General features: G+C 36.8%; 1 protein-coding gene across 1 annotated transcript in view; it reads left to right on the forward strand.

Annotated features, from left to right (window-relative positions):
• The window catches only part of LOC138170116 (lipoxygenase homology domain-containing protein 1-like), a 657,842-nt gene extending 637,928 nt beyond the window's left edge, over positions 1-19,914 (forward strand). Inside the window, exons 56-57 of the mRNA XM_069099511.1 lie at positions 10,420-10,495; positions 19,101-19,914. Of these exons, the coding sequence (XP_068955612.1) occupies positions 10,420-10,495; positions 19,101-19,155 (131 nt within the window). The 3' untranslated portion in view covers positions 19,156-19,914. The remainder of the gene's footprint in view (positions 1-10,419; positions 10,496-19,100) is intronic.
• The last annotated feature ends 3,304 nt before the right edge of the window (positions 19,915-23,218 follow it).

Below are 23,218 nucleotides of genomic sequence, written 5' to 3' on the forward strand. Positions count from 1 at the left end.
TCATACTTCATGACCTCTGATCCTCTAATGTTGTAGCCACTAAGTCCTATGTAATCCTGATTGTGACTCCTTAATATCTGTATTGTTTCTTTCTGGTCATTTGTAGTATTTTTTCCTTGACCTGATAGTTCTGAAATTTGGCTGTAATGTTCCTTGGAGTTTTTATTTTAGGGCCACTTTTGTGATGTGATTGGCGGATTTTTTTCAATGCCTGTTTTGCCCTCTAGTTCCAGAGGCAGTTTTCCTTGGGGATTTCTTGAAAGATGCTGTCCAAGTTCTCCTTTTGATTATGAAGCTTCCAGGTAGTTCAGTGATTCTTATATTGTCTTCCCTGGATCTATTTTCCTGGTCAATTGTTTTTTATTAGGTATTTTATATTTTCTTTTGTTTTTTTTATTCTTTTTCATTTGTTTGATTGCTTTTTGATGTCTCATAGAGTCAATAGCTTCCACTTGCCCAATGCTAAATTTTAAGGAGTTGTTTTACTCAGCTTTTGTAATTACTTTTTGACCAATTGTTCTTTTTAAGGAGTTTTATTTTTCTAAGATGTTGACTCTTTTTTTCATGATTCTCTTGAATCGCTCTCTTTTCCCAATTATTCTTCTACCTCTTTTATGTGATTTTTAAGTTCCTTTACAAGCTCTTCCATGAGTTCTTACTGTGCTTGATACTACTTCCTATATTTCTTTGGGGTTTTACTTGTAGATGTTTTGACATTGTTGTCCCCTTCTGACTTTGTGTCTTGATCTTCCCTGTCACCATAACTCTTATGGTCACATTCTTTTTTGTTGTTGTTTGTTGCTCATCTTTTTTGACCTTTTTCCTTTCTTTTAAATTTGAGCTCTACCTCCCAGGGTGGAATGGACACTGTCTCAGGCTTCTTGTGCCAGGGGCTATACACCTAGTATTGCACTGAAATTACCCTAAGGCCCATAGGGGACCCTCATGTCTGTTGCTGTGCTGAGGGGGTATGGTGAGAAGTGGCTGGTGCTGCTGGGGGCCATGAGTGTCTGGCAGCTTGCTTGGTGGTGATCCAGGGCATTAATGTTGTTGTATGGCATGTACTGAGGTAGGTGGGATGTTTCTGTATTTCCCAGGGGCTACATTGAAACATGTAGTAGTCTGGCAGGTGGAGATTGCCTGTTTGCCCTGGGTTATGCCAAAGCACGAGGTGGTTCTGGGAGCTGGCATCTGCTAGTTCCCCTGGCTCTGCTAATGCATATTGGGAGTCCTGGTGTGGGAGTTTGCCTGGTCCACCACACTGGGGACAGGATCTCCTGCTTGTTTGCTGGGATGCTGCCTCTCCTGGACTGTGCTCCCTTTTAACATGAGTGAGACAGACCTGTCTGGCCAAAATTCCAAGTTTCTTGGGCTCAAAGATTGTTTCACCCCACCTTTTGCTGGTTTATGCTGTTTTAGGATTTGATTTGGAGTCCTACTGCATGGTTGTTTGGAGTTGAATATGAGGGAGTTATGGCAATTTACTGATTACTCCACCATCTTGACTCCTGGACTCTATCATTTATTTTGATTGAATTTTTTTATATTACCATAAATTAAGTCCTTTTTTTCCCCCAACAACTGCTACTTAGACATCTGTTGCCACGAATTAGTCATGCTACCTCATCCCAGTGGAGAATGTGAAGCAAGCATTGCTTTCTTGTGTAATCACTGGCTGCCCTACTGGACTTTGTTTTCATTCCTATCTTGCCAATTCTCATTGGGTTTGGCTCAAGAATAATAAGGAATCTGCATAGAAGAGTCTTGGTGCTATTTGTGGCTCAGTTCCCGTCATAGACAGGGCCATCTCTGGTCATCCTAATCTATGTCTTGCCACTGGATCCAGATGGCTCTGGAGGAGAGAGTGATGCTGGTGACTTTGGACAGCCCTGCCTCATGTAAATCCAATTCACTTGCAAGTCAAGACATCACCTTCTTGATGTCATTTGTCCTCTTTGTGTGTAGCAGTAGCTTCCCTATTGGGGACCCAACTGGCCAATTCCCATTGGTGGTCAATGTTCCTTCATTCCTTCACTCCTTCCTTCATTCCTTTCTTCATTCTTTCGTTCCTTCGTTCCTTCGTTCCTTCCTTCCTTCCTTCTTTCCTTCCTTCCTTCCTTCCTTCCTTTCCTCTTCCTCCCTCCCTTCTTTCCTTCTTTCTTTTCTTACATGTGGGTGCTCTTTCCAAAGGAATATATATTTCTGAAAATAGTTACAGAAACCAGGCATTGATAAAGTCATTCACATTCATATGGAGTAATTTGATTATGCCTTGAACCCAAATCACTCTGTCTCTTACCTATTGACCAAAATAGTCCATAGCCAAATCCTCTGTTAGTCATTGTTTGGATATCAATGGCTCAGAGTAAGTGAAAATAGCAGTTGTTTCTGTTCTGACCAGAAACATTGAGGTTCTTCTTCTTCAAAATTGATTTTTTTAGAATAGGCAAATTAGAACATCTTTTGCTTCATTTCTTACCCAAACTTAAATTACTGAATGGGTGTTGCCTTAGACTGAGACCTGAGAAAGACCTTATAAGGAATATAACTTTCTGCAAACAGAGCTCTGGAAACCAGACATTGATAGAGACATTCAGATTCATATGGAGTTTCTTGACTATGCCTTAAACCCAAATCAATCTGAATCTCACTGATTCATCAACAATGCACCCCAACCCAAGCCTCTGTTGGTTATTGTATGAGTTTTGTTGGCTCAGAGTGAATGTAAATAGAAAATGTGTTTCTGTTCTGGCCAGAAACCCTGAGGGTCTTCCCCTCCCAGAATGATTTTTAATTAGGTAAAAGAAGCCATTTGTTTATTCATTTCTTACCTAACCTAAATGACTAAATGAGTATCACTTCAGACAGACTACAACATGGGAAAACCCTTAGCTTGAAAAGACCAAGGTCTCCCGTCATCCTGATCTATATCTTGCCCTTGGACCCAGATGACTCTGGAGGAGAGAGTGAGACTGGTGACTTTGCACAGCCCTGCCTCACTGAAATCAAATTCACTTGAAAGTCAAGGGATCACCTTCCCGATGTCATTGGTCATCTCTGAGAATGAAGGACAAACAACCATATAGTTATGGAGGTGGTCCAGTCAAAAGTAATCAACATCTTCATCTCACTGCCAGCCAACCAAAGAGCAGGATCATTATCTTGATGGAAGTTATGTACTTTACAATCTATTCCTTAACCAGCTTACGACAGGTAGCAGAATTCAAAGAGTGCTTTTGAGTCTATGCCAGCAAACATATATGGCGTTATGTGGATTGGTTGAGATACCAGAAATACTGCAACCTGCTCTTAGACATCAAGGCGTACTGATAAAACATTAAGGATAAAGCCTGTACAGTAGAGGGTGAACAAATTTTGCTGGAGAGGATATTGCCATCATCAATACAAATCAAAACCTGTGCGTCTTATCATGTGCTATGTTTGTCCATGTTTCCCCATGTATACTTCATAGAGGATCCAAGCCACACACTGACATCTGGGGCTTGTTCTTCACTGCCCCTGATTAATACCAATTAACAGATGATAATTTTATTTTTGTTTTGCCAAAACCCATGAAAATAGAAAAGAACAACAAAGAAAAATATATAAACAATGTTCCTAGAATAAAAAGCAGTCATGTAAACAACAATTATAAGGACAATTACTATTTGAAAGACACTACATAAGCTTATAATGTGTGATTAGTTTAGGAAAAAGTCCCATAATAATTGGTCTTTCCTCCATTCAAGACCACACTACCAGCTTTTTCATATAAGTACTACAGACTACTCTGTTTTTCTTCTGAGTATTTGGAAAAGATGATTATTCATTCCCCTACATATCTTATTCCATTAAATTAAATGTATTTTTTTCCTTTCTCTGCATCTACTATTCTCCCTAATATGCACCTGCTCCAATGCCTACTGATGTTAAGCAGTGTAGAGTCTGAGTTCCTACTCCATTTCTTTAAACTACTAAGAGATAAAATCCTACAGTTTTCAGAATGACCTTTGGAATTCTTTAGTATTTTCACTGAAGTTCATAAGTCAAAGAAAAGGTCTTGGAAATTATTTAGAAAGTCTTTCCAGTGATTGAAAATATCAGAGGCAGACAGACTGTCTAGCATGAGGCACTCATTTCTGAGTAAATCATCATTTGAATTGAACTTTATCATTTTGACTTGAGCTGTCCTGTTTACTTGTTCATGGAAGGCTTTAACATGTTTGCAGTGCAGTGCCAGGTAAAACACAGAAGGGCCTCATATGGAGAGATGAAGGTAAGCCAGAAAATAATGAACCAAGTAAGATCTAGTAAAATAACCACAATAACAACATTGTCAATAACACCAGCAACATCTAGCAAGACATGAACTGGTAGCTACAATGAAATATTAAACAATATTATTTTTAATGAACTGACAGATGACAAATCCCCATACTCCAAATACAGAACTCAAAATATTCTGCAGAATTCAGTGAAAATATACTGAGACCATATCATTGTATCAGATTGAACTTTTGCTTACAATCACCTAGACATAATTTAGATCCATGTGATGGAATCCTAATAAAACTGCCCCCAGGCCCAATATTCTAACTTCATTATAGGCCTGGCAATACTGAATAGCAGACCCACTGTACCTACCTACCCCACCTCCCCCTCCCCCCGACCAATGTCCTAACATTATAATAAATAGGAAATAATTAATAGAGGGAAGGCACTAACATTAAGGGCAATGGTGAAAAGGCTTCTGTTAGATGGTCAAGTTTTTTTTTCTGTGGCTGAAGGAAGCTGGTAGAAAAAGATGAGGAGGGAAAGTGTTCCAGGCAATGGGGATGGCCAGTTAATATGCCTGGAGTCAGGAGAGAGAGTATCTTCTGTGCAGAACACAAAGAAATCCAATGACAGTTTACAAAGTTCACAAAGTGTGTGAAGGAAGTGGGAGTGTAAACTGTGAGAAGATTGGAAAGGTAGGGATAGTAGAACCAGATTGTTAAGGACTTTGAACATCAACCAGAGAATTTTACATGTGATCCTGGAGGTAATAGAAAATGAATAGAGGTGTGTGTGTGTGTGAAATGGTCAGACCAACACTTTAAGATCATTAGAAGCTGAGTAGATGATTTGGGATCCAGAGGGACTTCAGGCAGGCAGATAAGCCGCAAGCTATTGCAATACTTCAGGAGTGAGGAGATGAGGTCCTGTACCAGCATAGTAGCAATATCAGAAGAAAACAGTAGGCATATGTGAGAGCTATTGCAAAGGTGAAATTGACAATGTGAGAAACTACTTATAAGATGAAAAGAAATAGATGGGAAGATAGAAAGCTTCAAGCTCTCCTTACTCTAAATACTCATGATGATCAGTTTCATGCAAAATATAGCAGGGCCAATGATCCTCCTTCCTTTTCTTTCTTTTATTTTATTTGTTTGGTGCTCCAGGAAAGCAAGATACTCCGGAACAAATCATAAATACGAATACCCTGCCTGCCTTGAAATACTTCAATGAAGATGTCACTAACCACTAAAGTGGGCAAACCTTTAGTGCTCATGAATGGCCTGAAGAAATGAATTCTTTCATTATTGTTCAGTAATTTTCATAACAAAATTATAAATAGATCACAAAGAGATCTTTCCAATTTTAGGCAAACTAATGAGGTGCTGTCAGCTTCAAGTCACACAATAATGTGTTGCTAACCAATGCAGTGAACCCATAAAAATAATTTCATACCTGAGATGATTAAAAGAAATGAGATAAATTAAGTTACTACTGAAACTAAAGAAGGAAAAGTTGGAAATTTTGAAACATTGAAAATATTAATGCAATACAAACTTTAGAAATTATACCTAATAATAAAACAGTTTACATAAAGAACTATTGTCTCAAATGATTTTGAAAAAGAGAGTGGCATACTTAGAATGGAATTCCAAAAACTCTTTTATGTATTTTGACAGCATGAATCCAACTAATGGACCAATTAAATTTAAACATAGTAAGTCCAAAAAGCTAGTAAAAGCTAGTAAATTCTAGCAGGCATACTTATCTTTTGGGGTGTCAAAGACCCCTCTGCCAGTCTGATAGACATGATTCCATGTGTATCTTCTCAGAATAGATCATTAAAGCAAAAAGTATTTTAAAGCATAAAGTAAAAATAAATACATAGGATTATGATGGAAATCAATTAGATTAAAATAGTTATCACTTTTATTTTTTTAAGTTCACAGATCCCAAGTTAAGAAATCTTGTCTATAATTATCATAGATGAATGTTTTCTCCCATGGCATATAACTAAAAGTATAAAGACAATTCAAGGGCTTTTGACAACAGTATGTGGTCATTTCCATAGTGATTACCACAGGGGGAAACATAGAGTTTTCAAAGAATAACTCTAAGGACAGGTGTTCTTCCATCAAAGTAAAAGTGATTTGAGAGAGCTATTGAAGTAATATTAAACTATATTGCCTGCACTTTTTGGTATTTTCAATGAGCCTAAAAAGAATAAATATACATCCTATCTTTTTTAGAACTACAAAAAAGAGTTATTAAATTTAACTGTGCAATAGCCCATAGAGCAACGACCAAAAAAAAAGTATAGTAACAGGACATCAACTACTCTCAGGACAATTTTTTAACTTTTTAAAATTAAAAAAAATATTTCAACATATATACAATTTATCCCTCCTACTTCCCCTCCCACCCATTGAACAATGACAATAAATTAAAAAAAACAACATCTTAATCATAGAATATGTATTTCCCCCAAATCCCAAATTCCCACACTGGCAATGCCTTTTAACATCTTTTTGGCAAGAGGTGAGTGACTGTAAAGTCAAGCATGAGAAGCTCTCCAGAGAACTGCTGCAATAAATAGCTTTGAGGTTCTGATCACATAGTATAGTGAACTCTATTTATTCAGTAATAAACTAAGGCAAAACATTCACAGAAACCAAAGTACAGCATTCACAATGTTATAACAACTTATCACTAAAGTCTCCACATAGTTTTAAACAAAAGATATCATTCAGTAAGTCTTTTATTTTTTGCTTTTTTTTTGGAGGGGGAAGGCAGGGCAATTGGGATTAAGTGACTTGCCCAAGTTCACACAGCTAGTCTTGTGTTAAGTGTCTGAAGCCAGATTTGAACTCAGGTTCTCCTGACTCCAGGGCTGGTGCTATATTCACTGTACCACCTAGTCACCCCTTCCCCCCATTCAGTAAGTCTTTAACTCAATTAACCTTAAGGAACAATCCTCCTTGAGTGACACAAAGTACAAAGGTTAAAGTTCTCCACTCCTAGGTCACATTGTCTTAAACTCTCAGCCAAAAAGTCTTCTTTCTTCTTGATTGGAGATTAGTTTCCAATCATCCTTAACTCAATCATCCTTAAGAGGTACAAGGTACAGAGTACAAAGTTCTCCTACCCCTAGGCCACAGTAAATCATGATCTTAGTCAGCATTAAGTACCGAAGGAGAGATCTTTTCATCTTGACTGGATGACTCCATGGTTCCTTATCCATGGTCCCAGCTTTTGGCTGAATTTACCCAACTGTCACCTGGATTCAATAGTAGGCAGCTCTCAGATTCTTGTATACCTCCTTGTCCAGTTCTTGTTCCATATTGAAGCTCACAGTGTCCAGTCCACCTCAAGTCCTTCACAGTTTCTGTTTCTGGGAAGACGAAGCTTAACAGAGCCAAAACAACATTATGCACATTGCTGGCACCATCATCAATTTACTGTCTGCCTGTGGAATCATCACAGACCCACAAACAAAGTCTGAGACTCACTCAACACAAATCGTCAGTATAGTCCCAGGACCTCTGAAACCTTCCTCCAGGACTTCTGTAAGCAGACAACAAGAAAATCCTCTTACAGGGCTTCCAATAAGTTCCTAGGGCTTCTGTACAAAGCATCACAAACACAAATCAAAACAGACAGAGCAAACAGAGTGCTGGGATACCACAAGTTTTTCACCCTCTCAACTCTGCCACCACAAGTGTTCCCTTCTCAGTTCTGCTCTCTCCCAGCTTGTGCTCAGCTTTTTATCTGGTCATTAGCTCCTCCCTGTTCTGCCCACCTCTTACATCCTTCCTGTTCCTGTCTTTGGAAACTCCCTCCCACTGTGGGTTTCACAAGTTCTGTTTCTTAACAAAGACTTGATATAATCACGGTCAAGGCTCAACTGAAACAAGATGCTAAGAACTTTTTTGCTTGCCATTATAGTGACCTATTTCATCTTTAGTCTTCTGGACTTATGTTTTACCATTTCTTTTATTTGAGATTTAAATCTTTCAAAGTTCAACAATATTGTTGTATTTGTATACATCATGCAAGTTCTCCTCACTTCATTCTGCATTAGTTCATAATGGTCTTCATAGTTTCCTTTGAACACTGTCCCTTTCATTACTTATTTTGGAATGGTAAATCCCATTACATTCATAAACCATAATTTATTTAGTCAGACCTCAATAGGAGGACAGCCCCTTACTTTCCAATTTTTGGATGATATGAAAGTAGCTGCTATAAATATTTTTGTGTAATAGCTCCTTATGTCTTAAACAAGCAAATATCTTTAGAGTATAGCCTAGCAGCAGCAGTGACAGTAGCAGTAGTACTAGTACTAGTAGGAGAAGGAAGGGAGGAAAAGAGGGAGGGGGAGGAAGAGGAAGAGGAGGAGGAGGAGGAAAAGGAGGTGGAGGAGAATAGTGGGGTCAAAGAATATGCACAATGACTTTCTAGGCATAGTTCCAAAATTGTTTTCTGGAATTGATGGACCAGTTCACAGCTCTACCAACAGTGCTTGTACAGTCTACCTGTTTTCTTTACAGTCTTTCCAATGCTTATCATTTTCCTCTTTTGTCATCTTTGCCAATCTGATGGGCTCAAGGTAGAAACTCAAAGTCCCTTTCATTTTAATTTTTCTAATTATTAGTGATTTAGAATCTTATTCACATGGCTATTAAAGCTTATATTTCTTTGTGTGAAAACTTTATTGTATCCCCATTGAAAAGGATGAAAAAAACAAGCTAATCAATCAATAAGCATTAAGTACCTCCTGTATGTCAGGTAGTATGCTAGCTACTGGGGATATAGAAACAACAACAAGAAAAATCAATTACAAAAATTGAAAAGCTCCTACTGATAATAACAATAGAGTATGACGTAAACATGAAGAGAACTAACTAGAAACTGCACTGAAATATCTGTGAGAGTTCACTGAATATACATTATGCATTTGGATCCTTAATCTGAGACATAAGTAAATAAAAATGAAATGTTGGTATGACCTTGAGTGATGATAAAAAGTTATTTTCCCTTAAATTTCATGAATTTATATTCATTAATACAAATTGAATTTCTCTTTTATCAAGTAGACTCTCACTATTGCTTGTTTATCATATAGTCCGGAAAAAATGCATATTTATTGAAATACAGAAATGTGTTTGAAGTTGATCATATATAAATGAGAGAATTCCATCTCCTTTTGTTAAGAAAAGTTTCAAGAATTTAGCAACATAAAATGTTAAAACTAGCAAGGATTCTTAAAATTAACTAGTCCAAATCCCCTCACTTTACAGCTGAAGAAAGCAAGGTTTAGAGAAATTAAATTTTTATGTGAGATTCTACAACATATCAATGATGTAACCAAACCTGGAGTATAAGTGCTCAGACCCAATCCTGTAGTCTTTCTGCAATATTACCTAATTTTGAAATATGGCTCTCAAGTCAATAATTCAATAGGGTTTAAATTTCTAAAATCTGAACTTGAAACAAATACCTTCTTTTGATGAAAATAAAATGTATACATTTTCATAGGTTTTGAGAAACATTCTGGGCTCATAGAAATTTCTAATAAAATAGATGAATAAATGTAATATACCATCTTAGGAGTTTGATCTCTTCTTTTGGAGTGTTCTACTTAAAACTTTCTATTGCTCTGAGAAAAAAATCAGTCTTCATTGTGGATTCCTGCGACTTTCTTGCTTTGGTATAGAAAAAAAAGATCAACACACATTATCAGCAAACTGTATTCTTAAATAGAATTTCACCTTGGTAAAAAAGAAACAATATTAAATTTTCAGAATTTGCCCTTGTATAGTTTCCTATTCTACATTTGATGTAACTTGTTCTATAGAGTGTGTTTCAAATGATTTAAAATTGAATCCAAACTCACCTTTTTATATTAGTTTTAAGAATTGCCCCCATGATAGGAAAAATAGTTTTGAAAAGGATTTGAGACTTTTTGCTCCAGGTTTACTGTGTTTGATATTGTAAATATTCACGATAGTAAATCATGAACTATGCTCTTCAGTGTCAAGGAAAACAACAGCAATAACTGTTAAATGGGGGGGGGAATATGTATCTATATATGATATGTAAAATATTAAGCTACTTGTTCATTTGGAATTTTTTTCCCCATAGCAAATGGTTGGTTTCTAGAAAAAGTGAAAATCATAGATATGTCTACAAAGGAAAAGCACTGCTTCCAATGCAATCGGTATGTAAGTCCATTTGTTCATATATGTGTTTAAGACTATGAGTTCTCATCATATATGTATTTGTATCATGCATATGACATAGGCAATACGTATGTGTTTATGAACATGTGTGTATAGCACACAGTCCTTGAGGTATCCCACGTCTCACTTCCACTGGTGACTCCAGAACAAGAATACTGGGGGTTTGGGGATTCTCTAGTACTTTTGTTCCTGAAGTTTATCCTCCTCGATTCCATCAGCATTTACTATCTTCCCAATTTCATCAATAGCTACCTTATATCAACTAGACTTTACAAAGTAATATTTACTGAGAAAGTGCAACCACCTCAGAAAATCAGAGCCCATTCTATTCCACTGTTTTAGTCTCTGGGGAGAAGGGACTTACACTTCAAGTAATGATTACCACACATCTGCCCACCTAGTTCACTTCTAGGTGTGACTGTTGTGTAGTTGAGTTGTTTCCTTCTTGCAGGGCTCTTGTCTTGGCTATCAGGTCAGTTTGCTGCCGGGTGAGGTCAAGTATTTCTCTCCTCAGGGCTGGCTCTTCCCTAGATTTCCCTGCTGAGGTTGCTGGAAGACTCTTGTTTGGACTCCAGTGGCTGGAATGCTGGTGTTCTGTAACCTTCCAAAGCTCACAGAATTGCACAATCTTCTCTGTTTCTGTCTTGGATACTCATTTCCCTAGAATCAGGAAAGAGTACGTAGAAGAGAGATTGAAACAAAGGTAGCACCCTGCATTTATGGGCTTATGCCAACTGAATAGTGTAAGGAAGCCAGCTATAGCATGCTTGATGCAGCCAGAGTTACCACTCTATCCCCACCTGGAGGCTTAAAGCATTTCTTCTTCCTCACTTGAAAGTAGCCTGGGAAGAAAGAGAGCTTTTCTCTTCTTAAGTTTTTGTTTTTTTTTTTAATACATACTCATCTCTGTCTCACAAGCCAGTTAAAAAGGCTTTTGTCACTGCTTAGCCAACTTAGAGGAGAAAGTTGGGATACCTGAACATGCTTTGAATCAGGGAAGGGAAGCTCTCTACATCTCATACTTCCTAAAGCAAACTCACCATGCCTCCATGTGGCCATAGAGCATGTGGAGCACATTGCCTGTATCCTTAAAGATTTGGCCTTCGTTAGCCAGCCCACTCATGAACATACACACACACTCACACAAACACATACTCACACACACATATATGTATGTGTGTATATGTACAGAGATGATATAGCTACAGATGTATTTGATATAGATAGATGATATAGATATCTATATGCATACACAAATGTATGCATTTACACATGAATATACATGTGCTGAGCATGCCTGGCTTGTGCTCTCTATTAACACAATACCCTCTCTATAGCCTGAGCTTTTCCAGCCCTTACTATAGCCTAGGCTACCTGAACTTTTTATTGCAAGGCATGAATAATCAAATGAGCAGAGCCATGTTATTTTAGCAGGCCTGGGCCCCTGAGGAACTTACTCACTTTATCACCCTTTCTTCTCATTGTTGGCGCCCTTCAGAGAATGTCTCTCCTACCTTTCCCACTCAGTCCTCTCCACCACCACTACCAGGAGTGGATATGGTTTAACTGATTATCAGAAATAGAGACAATTTTAAAAAAACCCAATTGCCTTGCCTTCACCCTGAAAGAAAGAATCTATTTTGCTTAGTTTTATTGCATTTAAATATAATATATTACATAAATTATATATTGTACATATTATATGTATATATATATTTTAAACAGTACTGTACAAAGTAGCCTTTTACACAGTTCAGATCAATTCAAGGAAGGAAGAGAAAGAAAGAAAGAAAGAAAGAAAGAAAGAAAGAAAGAAAGAAAGAAAGAAAGAAAGAAAGAAAGAAAGAAAGAAAGAAAGAAAGAAAGAAAGAAAGAAGGAAAGAAGGAAAGAAAGGGAGGAAGAAGGAAAGAAAGAAAGGAAGGAATGAATGAAGAGAGGAAGGAAGGAAGAGAAGAAGAAAGAAAGAAGGAAGGAAGGAAGGAAATAGAGCACTATGCCACAAAATTGGGGAGAAGGAATTTTGACTGAGGGTTTTTGTTATGTCCTCTGCTCCACAACCTAAGAAGGGTGATACTTCTGAGAAAGGCCTGCTCATTAATGGACATAAGGACTCATAGGAGGCATCTCAGGGAACCTTTTGCTCAGAGTAAAACAGGGCCTTAATAATCATGGAGCATAATGGCTAATAAGTGGTGACCTGAGGAGGTCTTGAGAGTTCTCATTAGCCCACCAAGATTTTAATGTCTTTGCCAAAGATTACTTAAGTAGGTGATAAGTACTAACAAGCAATAACCTATTTTCTAGAAAATGGAGATGAGTAGAAAAAAAGGAAGACAAAGGAGAAACATGTGAGTGGGGTGGAATAAAGGAAGTGAGAAAGTGAGTGAAAATTCAAACCCTTAAGACTTTGAAGAAATGTACTTTATTTTATTTAGTTTATTGTATTTGAAATATATGATATATAAATTATATATTGTACATTATACAATATATGTATATATATATATACACATATTTCAGACAGTACTGTACAAAGTAGCCTTTTACACAGTTCAGATCAATTTAACTCAACAATTACTGAGCACCTCCAATATGCGAGCAGCATACTAGATCACAGCATGTAAAGATACAAAGGAGCCACTGAGGGACCACTTTCCTGGGGCTTATAATTACTCAATCCTCCCCAAAAGGAAGTTGCTGGGACACTTAGGTGGTGCAGTTTATACAGCACCAGCTTGGAGTCAGGAGGACCTGAGTTCAAATGTGGCCTCAGACACCTGACACACTTATTAGCTGTGTGACCTTGGGCAAGTCACTTTAGCCCAATTGCCTTGCCTTTCCCCCTCCAAAAAAAAAAAAAAAGGAAAAGAAGAAGAAAATTGCCCCATTTTATATGTAGCCAATTTGAATAAATTGAGTAGATTGGATCCTTTTTAATTTACATGTGAACCAATTACATTTTAATAATTTGTAAATAAAAAAATAAAAGGATCTCTTCCCTAGGCCTTAAAGATCTAGGCAGCTTAATTTAGATGCTTTTATTCATGGATAGAGCAGCAGCATGGCCTAGTGGATTGAGAGCCCTCTCTAGAATAAAGAAGACTGGGTTCAAATCCTCCACTGATAAATACAGACTGCAAGACCCAGGGCAAATCATTTAACCCCTAAGTTGGCCAGGCAGTTTCCTAAGGTCATAAGTTGCAGAAAAGGTCTGATCTACTTTGACAGAGGGAATTTTCTCATTGAGAATTCGCAACGAAATTATACTCATCATCCCTCATTCTGCCCCTCCTCCCCCAATGTAAAATCTGCCATCAGAGGACACATTTAGTTAGCATAGAAAAATTTATCACCAAAAGCCAGATGGCGAATTCTTTGGCCAAAGTGAGTTATGAAAGAGAAGAAAAGAATAGCAAATAGCTTTCAGTCCTATGTGGCCACTCACTATTCTGTTGTGATAGAAGCAGAATCATGAGAGAAAGAGGCAGATAATTATCACACAATTTGTCTTTAACAATAAACAAGCATGTGTTAAGAGTCTGCTATGTGCCAAGAATTATGCAAAGGCAAAAATGAAACATTCTATTGTGGGGCAGGGGGGAGACAATATATACATGTCTGTACAATATATAAGCTGACAAATACAAGGTGATATAGGAGGGAGGACACTAGCAGCCACAGTGAGAGTAATTATGTTGAAGGTAACATTTGAGGAGACAGCAGGGCAAAGCTACAGAGATGGGAAGTGGAGTGCTGAGTTTGAGGAAAAGAAAGAAATTTCGTCTGGTTGGATTGCAGAGTATGGGAAGGAGAGTACTATATAGCGAGGTTGAAAAGGATACCTTGTGAAAGGGTTTAAAACATTGACAAAGGGAGTTTATATTTGATTCCCAAAGCAATAAGGAGCCACAGGAATTTATTGAGTCGGGGGAATATTGTGGTCAAAGTTGTGCTTTAATAAAATTTCTTTAGAGCTGTTTAAAAGATGGAATCAGAAGAAGTGTGATGAGACAAATTACAAGGCTATTTCAATAATTCCAAGCACAGAGTAATAATGATCTGACCTAGTGTAGTAGCTATGTGTGTAGAAAGTAAAGAAATGAAGTGAGAGGTATAGTGCATGTAAAAAAGGCAGTATTTAGAAAACACAGAGAGTGAGAAGTGAAAGATAATCCTGCTGGTGTGACTGGAAGACTAGTAATATATTGGAAAGAAATTGGAAAGTAAAGTAAGTTGACTTTGGAGGACATTTTTTTTAAAGTTCTGTTTTGGGTATAGTATATTTGAAGTATCTACAGTACATCCAGTGTGAAATTTTTAATAAGCAGTTGATGAAATGCTTAAGATTTAGAAAATAGCTTAGGGCAAGCTACAGAGAATATAATTAAATCCAAAGAAGCTAATTGTATCAGGAAGGTGTAGACAGAGAAGAGGTTCTGTGATTAAGCGCTATGTTGGAGTAGACAGGTAGAAGAAGAACTTGGAGAGGCATCATGAAAACCTCTAGGGAAGAGAGTATTCAGGAGGAGATAATGGTCCATAGATTCAAACACTACAGAGATTGAGGGTTGGTGTTTTAAATGTGATTTTTATCCAATGACCTGGCTGAGAGAACTAAACTGTAACTGTATATTAGTCAATAAGAATTTGTTGTGCTATGCAATGGGAAAGTCAAAAGTGGTCCCTGCCCTCAAGGGACTTAAATTTTATCAGGGGAGATAACATATAATATACAAGTATATATGAAATTGGTAAAAAGATAACTTTTTGAGGGTTATCATGTACTACCTATAAGACCCTTGGCAGATTGTTTCACTTTCTTAAGCCCCAATTTTCTCATCTGTAGCAAGAGGCAGTTCGACTAAGTGAACTCTAAGGCTATTTCCAGATTCAAATCTATAATCATATATAACTTTATGTTTAATAACCTCATTTCAATGGACAAGGGAAAAATCACCTTGAAAAATATAAGAAATGAAATTAAGAAATGAGGACCAAACAATTTCAGATTATTAATAATCCTCATAATGTATCACCAATACATTTTTTTATGAGAAAAGAGTTCAAAGGCAACCATGTATTACAAAACTGACAAATATCATAAGGGATGAAAAAAGAAACCAATTATGTCTTAGTAGATCAGAATTTTTTAAATGCAGTGGTCATTGTCAGAATTAGCTATGTACTGTCATATTGTTTATTAAGTAAAACAAATATTTAAGTCAACACTAAGATAAAAGATAAGAAGACTTTACTCCAATAACGTCTCTCTAGCCCAACCTATTTAAGAAAATTGTGCAGGAATGAAATAGAGAAGATTTCTTATTAATAAAAAGGCCTAGGAGGCTTCCATCAGTTAAAAAGAGTGGAAAAGGTTTGTAGGCCAAGTTCTAGAAAGAAATTTTAGTACTTCAAGGTATTCTGCCTTTTCTTCAGGTAAATGCCACAGTCATTAATTATGCCTTATTAAGTTTTTCACACCTGTTAGGTTTTAGGTATCAAAAACTGAATTACTGACATGCTTAAAAATATTTTGTTTATGCAATAAAACACAAATTAATCAGTTTATCTTTATACTCTATTAAATATATCACATCATTTAAGTGCTGAATATGAATGTGTCAAGTTTAAAATTTTCCAGTCTTCAAGGAAAAAAACCACTGAGACAGAGCTCCAAGTCAATAGTATTTTATTGAAAGGTCCATGTCCCCCTCTAATAAATTGGATCTCAGATCTTTCTCATGATCTGAGAGGCCCCTCTTCCCTAGGATCTTGTTTTTATAGGGATTGATACCTAAATATGTAAAAGAGATATGGTAAAATACAGAATCTCATTGTGTAATAGACTTTGTTCTTCTGGGCCAAAAATTAAGATGGGCAAGGCAAGAGTCAGCTCCAGTGACCAAGTAGTCATAAGATAACCACCTGTTCATGTTGGACAAGAGAGATGTAGTGCCAATGCAATGTTCACAGTGCCCATGGTCACTATAAATATATACTTGCATGGTGCTAAACCACAAAATATAACAGATTCTCCGTATAAAAGACAGAAGCAAAATATTTATTTAGACACCAAAAAATCAAATCCTAAAACCAGTAAGCTGATTCCATCATAGTAAGCAAAGAAGTTAATAAGCCACAATAGCACAGAGAGCCATGCCATCCCTTAGCCTTCCCACCAACCAATATTTACTCACAAGCCTGTCTCCCTCAGATACATGCTCTCCTCTTTCTAGTCTAGCTGGGTCTGACTCCCAGCTTCCTGTGGACTCTGCTCCACCCTTGAGCAAACTCCTCCCACCACAGGCTCCATGTGATTACATTCAACCTATTAGGAGGAAGAGTATATTTTCAAAGCAGGGAAGATCTTCAAATTCCCTTATGCTTATTAAAGGGCAGGGAAGATCTTCAAATTTCCATTACCATTACAAGAAGGTAGTCCAGAGATTCAAACATAAGTTGGGGGACTTTCCATAGAATCAAGGCATCCCACCCATGCTGGGTTTGGACACAAATTTGAGTAAAATAGGATGCTAATATCTTTGTCAGCATTCTTGTGGTAGTGAAGTGACCTTCGTAACAAGTAAGCAAGCAGTGAACATTTCATTAAATTTTGAAGCCTACTATAAGAACCAATCTTGTGTAATTATCTCTATATGATTTATTTAAAATATTAAACTGATTAATATTGATTGAAAGTAGGAGTCCTAATGATCATATCTCACAAATAACACCTTGAAGAAAAGACATTGAAGAGCTAGAGTAGATCCAGGAGGAGGTGCTCACCATGCTACATGAACAAGTCATTAGGGGTGGCCAGGTGGCTCAGTGAGTAAGAGCACTGGCCCCAGAGTCGGGATAACCTGGGGATCAAATCCGGGCTCAGATACTTAGCACCACACCCAGAAATAACTGGCCATGTTACCTTGAGCAAGTTACTTAATCCTGATTGCTTAAAAAAAAAAGTCATTGAAGGCATACTGCTTGACCTTAAGTAGGAAACAGGATATCTCTTTTCAAGGATTTGAAAGATTATTGGGTGGAATATTTGGCCATACTTGTTCTGCTTAGCCCCCAGGGCACAGAACTAAAAGATGTGGGTAGAAGTTGCAGAGTCTTAATAGCAAATAAAAACTTCCTATGAAGCAAACTATCCCACACTTGAAAGGACTGCCTTGTGTTAGCCACATCTCGCTCACTGAAGGTCTTCAAGAGAAAGCAAAATACTGCTTGCTGTATGTGTCAAAGAGGGGATTTCTGTTCAAATATAGATTGGTCTCACTAGCCTCTGAATTCTGTTCCAACTTTGAGATTGAATGATTCTTAGAAAGTAATGAACAAGAAACTCTTGGGTACTTCTATTACACTGCGATGCATTCCTGGAAACAACATTCTCAAGTGCATCATTCAGAAGATAATGCATCAGTCTCTTTGAAGATATTTGTTACCAACAGCAGAAAGTATTTAATGAGCAGAGAAAGGGGGTGAGAAATAAAGTATGGATGCATCATTAAGCAGCTGAATGGGCTGAGTAGGGAGTGATATGTGAAGCTGAGAAAACTCAAAACTGCTTGCACCTTATCACCAACTTAACTCACAACATCTCTTCTCAACATGGATTCTTATCTTTCTCAACTAATAAGTGGCCCTAGGTCATGTTTACTCTTCTGGCTGCTCACCTTGGTTTGTAATTATATCACATCATTTAAGTGTTGAGTATAAATGTGTCAAGTCCAAAACTGTCTAGTCTGCAAGGAAAAAGCCACTGAGGCAGAGCTCCAAGTCAATAGCACTTAATTGAAAGGTCCATGTCCCCCTCTAATAAAGTGGATCTCAGGTCTTTCTCATGATCTAAGATTCCCCTGTTCCCTAGGACCTTGTTTTCATAAGGATTGATACCTAAATATGTATTCACAGATGCTAAAGTACAGGTGTTAAATGCCTCATTAACACTTTCCTTTTACTCACTCTGGAAACTGTATGTCCCCAAGTACCTCCCCCAATTGTTCCTCAGTTCTTTCCTGTCATCTGCCCTAAGGCTTGATATCTCCTGTCCCAAGTTTGTCTGGTAGCTCTAAACCTTTTAAAGGGTACACATGAAGTAATACTTTGTCCCCACTGTGTAAGGGTGGCTACTTCACCTAGAACAGGGTGAGAGGAGGTAGTGAGACAACTTGTCTCTTACAGGAGTCCAAACTTTATTTCTTCTATAGAATCTGAAACAAGCAAAATGACAAAAAGATGGGTTTGGCAACATAAACAGATTACTTCACAGAATCCAAAGATTCTTCCCTTGTGTCCTTTATTACTAACTAAGGAAATAACTATTGTTTGTTACTATTAAAAAATACTGCTGTTGCTGCTGCTACTGCTGCTGCTGCTGTTATTACTACTACAGTATACCAGAGGAATTTGAGTTAAACAATTAAAATCCTTCTTTTGGCAATCTTGGACTATTGAGGTTATGGATAAAGGGGGAACTGGGCTCTAAAGGCATTTATGTGCTGACTACTAACTCTATTTGAGGTAGACATTACCTGTTGTGCCAATCTCATCTTTCTTTTCTTTTTCTCCAAATATAGGTGGCTTACTGAAGATGAACGTGATGGACTCACTGTTATAAAACTCTACTCATAAACCTGTTTTTTTCTACATTTATCTTCAATACGTTTCTTTTCTCAAATTCCTATTGATCTGAATTCTCACATTTCTTTATGTAAAATTATAAAGGCTCTATAATTATTACAGACGAATGTCAAAATAACAGCTAGCATTTCATATCACTAGTAACATTTAATGTTTGTTTGATGTGTAATTCCTTCTATGGGAAATATTAAATAGTTGGACTGGAATAATCTGTAAATAAACAGACTTAAAACATAATAGTGACTCTGTCCATGGATGACAAATGCACTTAAGCAAATCAATCAACTTAGTCCCCCAGACATTGGTGTTTTGTTTTTTTATGACTGTCCTCATAGCCTTTAGTAAAATAAAGTGAGGAAACAAACATGCTGTTACCACAGATGTGTGTAACATCTGTCTTTCTTTCAAAGAGTTTATTCTAAATCCATTCATTGCAGAGCAGATATAATAACAATAACAGTTACCAAATGTAAACTCCTTTAAGTTTTTTCAAAGTGCCTTCCATGTACAATCTCATTTTATCCTCACAACAACCCTGAGAGATAAGTACTCTTATTATTTCCATTTTACAGATGACAAAACTGAGGTTGTGCCCTCCCTTGGTTCACATAGCTAGTCAATGTCTGAGGCTAAATTTGAATTCAAGTCTTTCTGACTCCAGGTCTAGTTCTCTCTCCACTGTGTTACCAATATATAGGGAAAATATATTAAAGTCCAGATTGTAAATGAATTTAAGTTATGGTTTGGCCATTTCCCTAGTGCTCCTGCCTTCTCCAAGCTGCTGTCCTTTGTGTCTGGGGTTCTGAAGTATTGCTTAGAAGTATGAATCTATGGAGGGGGAAGCGACCATTGGAGGTCATCTAGTCTCCACCAGTAATATTAAAGGTATGGAAATTGGTGCCCACAGAAGTGAAATGATTTACCTATGGTGATAGAGTAAATAAGTGAGCTAGCTTAGACCCTAGGTTTTCTGATTCCTAGTCCAGTATTTTTCCCCTGTACTATATCGCTTCCTAATATAAATTACTATAACTAAGAACCATAATTGTGTTGATTTCCCCTAATTCTCTGTTCATTATAATATTTTCCTTTTCCTAACTTCATAGTCACCTAGGCTTATGACCTTCTGTTGAAAGGAAATAAACATTAACATGGTACTTGTGATGTGCCAGGAACCCTGCTAAGTATTCTTTTTTTCTGTCTCATTTGATCATTACAACAACTCTGTGAAAAAGTTATTATGCCCATTTTATAATTGCAGAAACTGAGACAAACAGTTAAGCAACTTGGTCACACAGCCAAGTATCTCAAGCTAGATTTGAACTCAGGTCTTCCTGACTACGCCCAGTGCTCTATCCACTTTATCATAAGCTACCTACTGTTAACTGACACATATAATCAACTGTTAAGTCCAATTTTACCTTGACAATATCTCTTATGTATCTCCTCCCTTTTCATTTTAACTATACCTGTCCTAGTTCAGGGCCTCTATTAATGCTGTGGTAGTACAATAGTAATTTCCTGGTCTGCTTGAACCTTTCACATATGTCACTGATCACTACTAATCAAATACCTTCAGTAGCTTATGAATGCTTTCTAAGATGCATAATTCTTTTCATGTCCTTCAGGGCTATTGACAGTGTGGTTCCAATAATCCTTTAAGGCAAGGCCCCTTAATCTGGCATCTGTAATTTTGTTTTTGTTTTTCCCTTATATTATTAGTATATTACTTATTTTATGAACATGTGGCTCCCTTCTTCCCCCATTAAATTATCAACACCCTGAGAAGACAGTTCTAAAGGACTTATGATGATAAAGGATATCTACCTCCAGAGAAAGAATTGATGGAATGAGAATACAGATCAAAACATTCTGCTTTAACTTTATTTTTCTTGTTTTGTTTTTGGGGGAAGGGGAGTGAGATCTCTTTTCTTTCAGTATGTGACTAATATGGAACTATGTTTTGCATGACTACAGGTGTATAACCTGTATCAAATTGCCTCCTCAGTGTAGGGGAAAGGGAGAAAGGAAGGGAGAAAATTTGGAACACAAATTTAAAAAAAATTATGTTAAATATTGTTTTTACATGTAGTTTGAAAAAATAAAATATTAAAACAAACACCTTGAGAGCAAGACCATGTCATATTTAGCTTGATATTCTCAATACTTTGTACATAATAGGTGTTTAATTAGTATTTGTTAAATTATCCTAACTAGTTTGAGCTCAAAAAAAGGAGGGGGGGGAATCTAACAAACGTTGACTTTCCAGCAGAATTCCCAGTACTTCCTATTCTCAGTCAAGCAGAAATACCCTGGGAACAACATTTCTTATTGGAGGCTATCAAGTTAGCTTTTCACTATGATCAGATATAAGAAGTGGTGAGAAATCAAAACATAAAGTCAAAAAAGCCCAGAAATTTCTCAAAACTCTGAAGATTTATTGCTCTGTTCCATCCTAATAAATTGTTTTAACAAGGAATAATCCCATCTTTCCTCTACCCCTCTCCCCACCCTCCATGAATATTTTGAATAGTGTAGGGCCTATATTTGGAAACCAAGATTTCACTATTTGGTAAAATTTTTGGGAAAACTGAAAAGCAGCCTGGTAGAAATTAGGCACAAACCAATACTTTATACCATTTACAGAGATAAGGTCAAAATGAATACATGATCTAGATATAAATGGAAATATCATAAGTAAATCAGAAAAAAAATGAAGCATGCTACCTATCAAACTTTTGACTAGGAAAAGACATTATGAATAAATAAGAGATAAAGAGCATGGAGAGGTGTCAAATGGATAATTTTGACTACATTAAAAATTTTTAAGTTTTGTACAAATAAAACAAATGTGTTAAAGATTAGAAAGAAAGTCAAAAATTGGGAGAAATTTTTATAAATGGTTTATTGGATAGAGGGCTCATATCTCCAATATATAGAAAACTGTCAAATTTATAAGAATATGATTGATAAATTGATAAATGATAAATTGATAAATGATATATTGATAAATGACTAAAGAATATGAACAGGAAATTTGTCAGTAATGAAATCAAAGCTATATATAGTTATATAAAAATACTCTAAATTATTATTGATTGGAGCAATACAAATTAAAGTATCTTTGAGATACCACCTCACACCTATCAGATTGCTAAAATGATAGAAGGGGAAAATGACAAATGTTGGAGGGATGTGGAAAAATTGGGACACTATTACACTGTTGTGGAATTGTAAACTGATCCAACCATTCTAGAGAGCAGTTTGGAATTATGCCCAAAGACTTAAAGACCGTGCATGCTCTTTGATCCAGCAATAACACTATCAAGTGTGCTTCCAAAGATGATCAGGAAAAAGGGAAGAGAACCTCTATGTTCTAGTACATAGACATAGACACATACATATTTGTGTGTGTGTTTGTGTGTAATCAACTCTCTTTGTGGTAGCAAAGAGCTAGACATTTAAGGGATACCCATCAATTAGGGAATGGCTAAATAAGTTGTGGTATATGATTTTGATGGAATACTACTGTGCTGTAATAAATGATGAGCAGGTTGATTTTAGAAAAACATGGAAAGACTTGCATGAAATAATGAAGAATGAAATGAGCAGAACCAAGAGAACATTTTATTTGGTAGCAGCAAAATTGTTTGAAGAATAACTCTGAACAACTAATTTACTCTGATCATTTTATTTTTTTTTAATTTTTTTTCTTTCTCACCATTTTTTTTAAAGCAATCAGGGTTAAGTAACTTGCTCAAGGTTACAGGGCCAGTTATTTCTGGGTGTGGTGCTAAGCATCTGAGCCTGGAATCGATCCCCAGGTTATCCCGACACTGGGGCCGGTTCTCTTACTCGCTGAGCCACCTGGCCACCCCCTTTATGACCATTTTAAATAGTCAAATCAATTGTAAAGGACTTATAAAGGAAGGTGCTAAGTACCTTCAGAGAAAAGAGGCAATAAATAGGAGTATACCTAGTATAGTATTTCACACACACATTCTCTTTCTCTCTCTCTCTCTCTCTCTCTCTCTCTCTCTCTCTCTCTCTCTCT

This window comes from Petaurus breviceps, unplaced genomic scaffold, assembly GCF_028583685.1.
Source record: "Petaurus breviceps papuanus isolate PSGF00001 unplaced genomic scaffold, PetGlider_PUasm1.0 38, whole genome shotgun sequence".
Taxonomy (NCBI): Eukaryota; Metazoa; Chordata; class Mammalia; order Diprotodontia; family Petauridae; genus Petaurus; species Petaurus breviceps.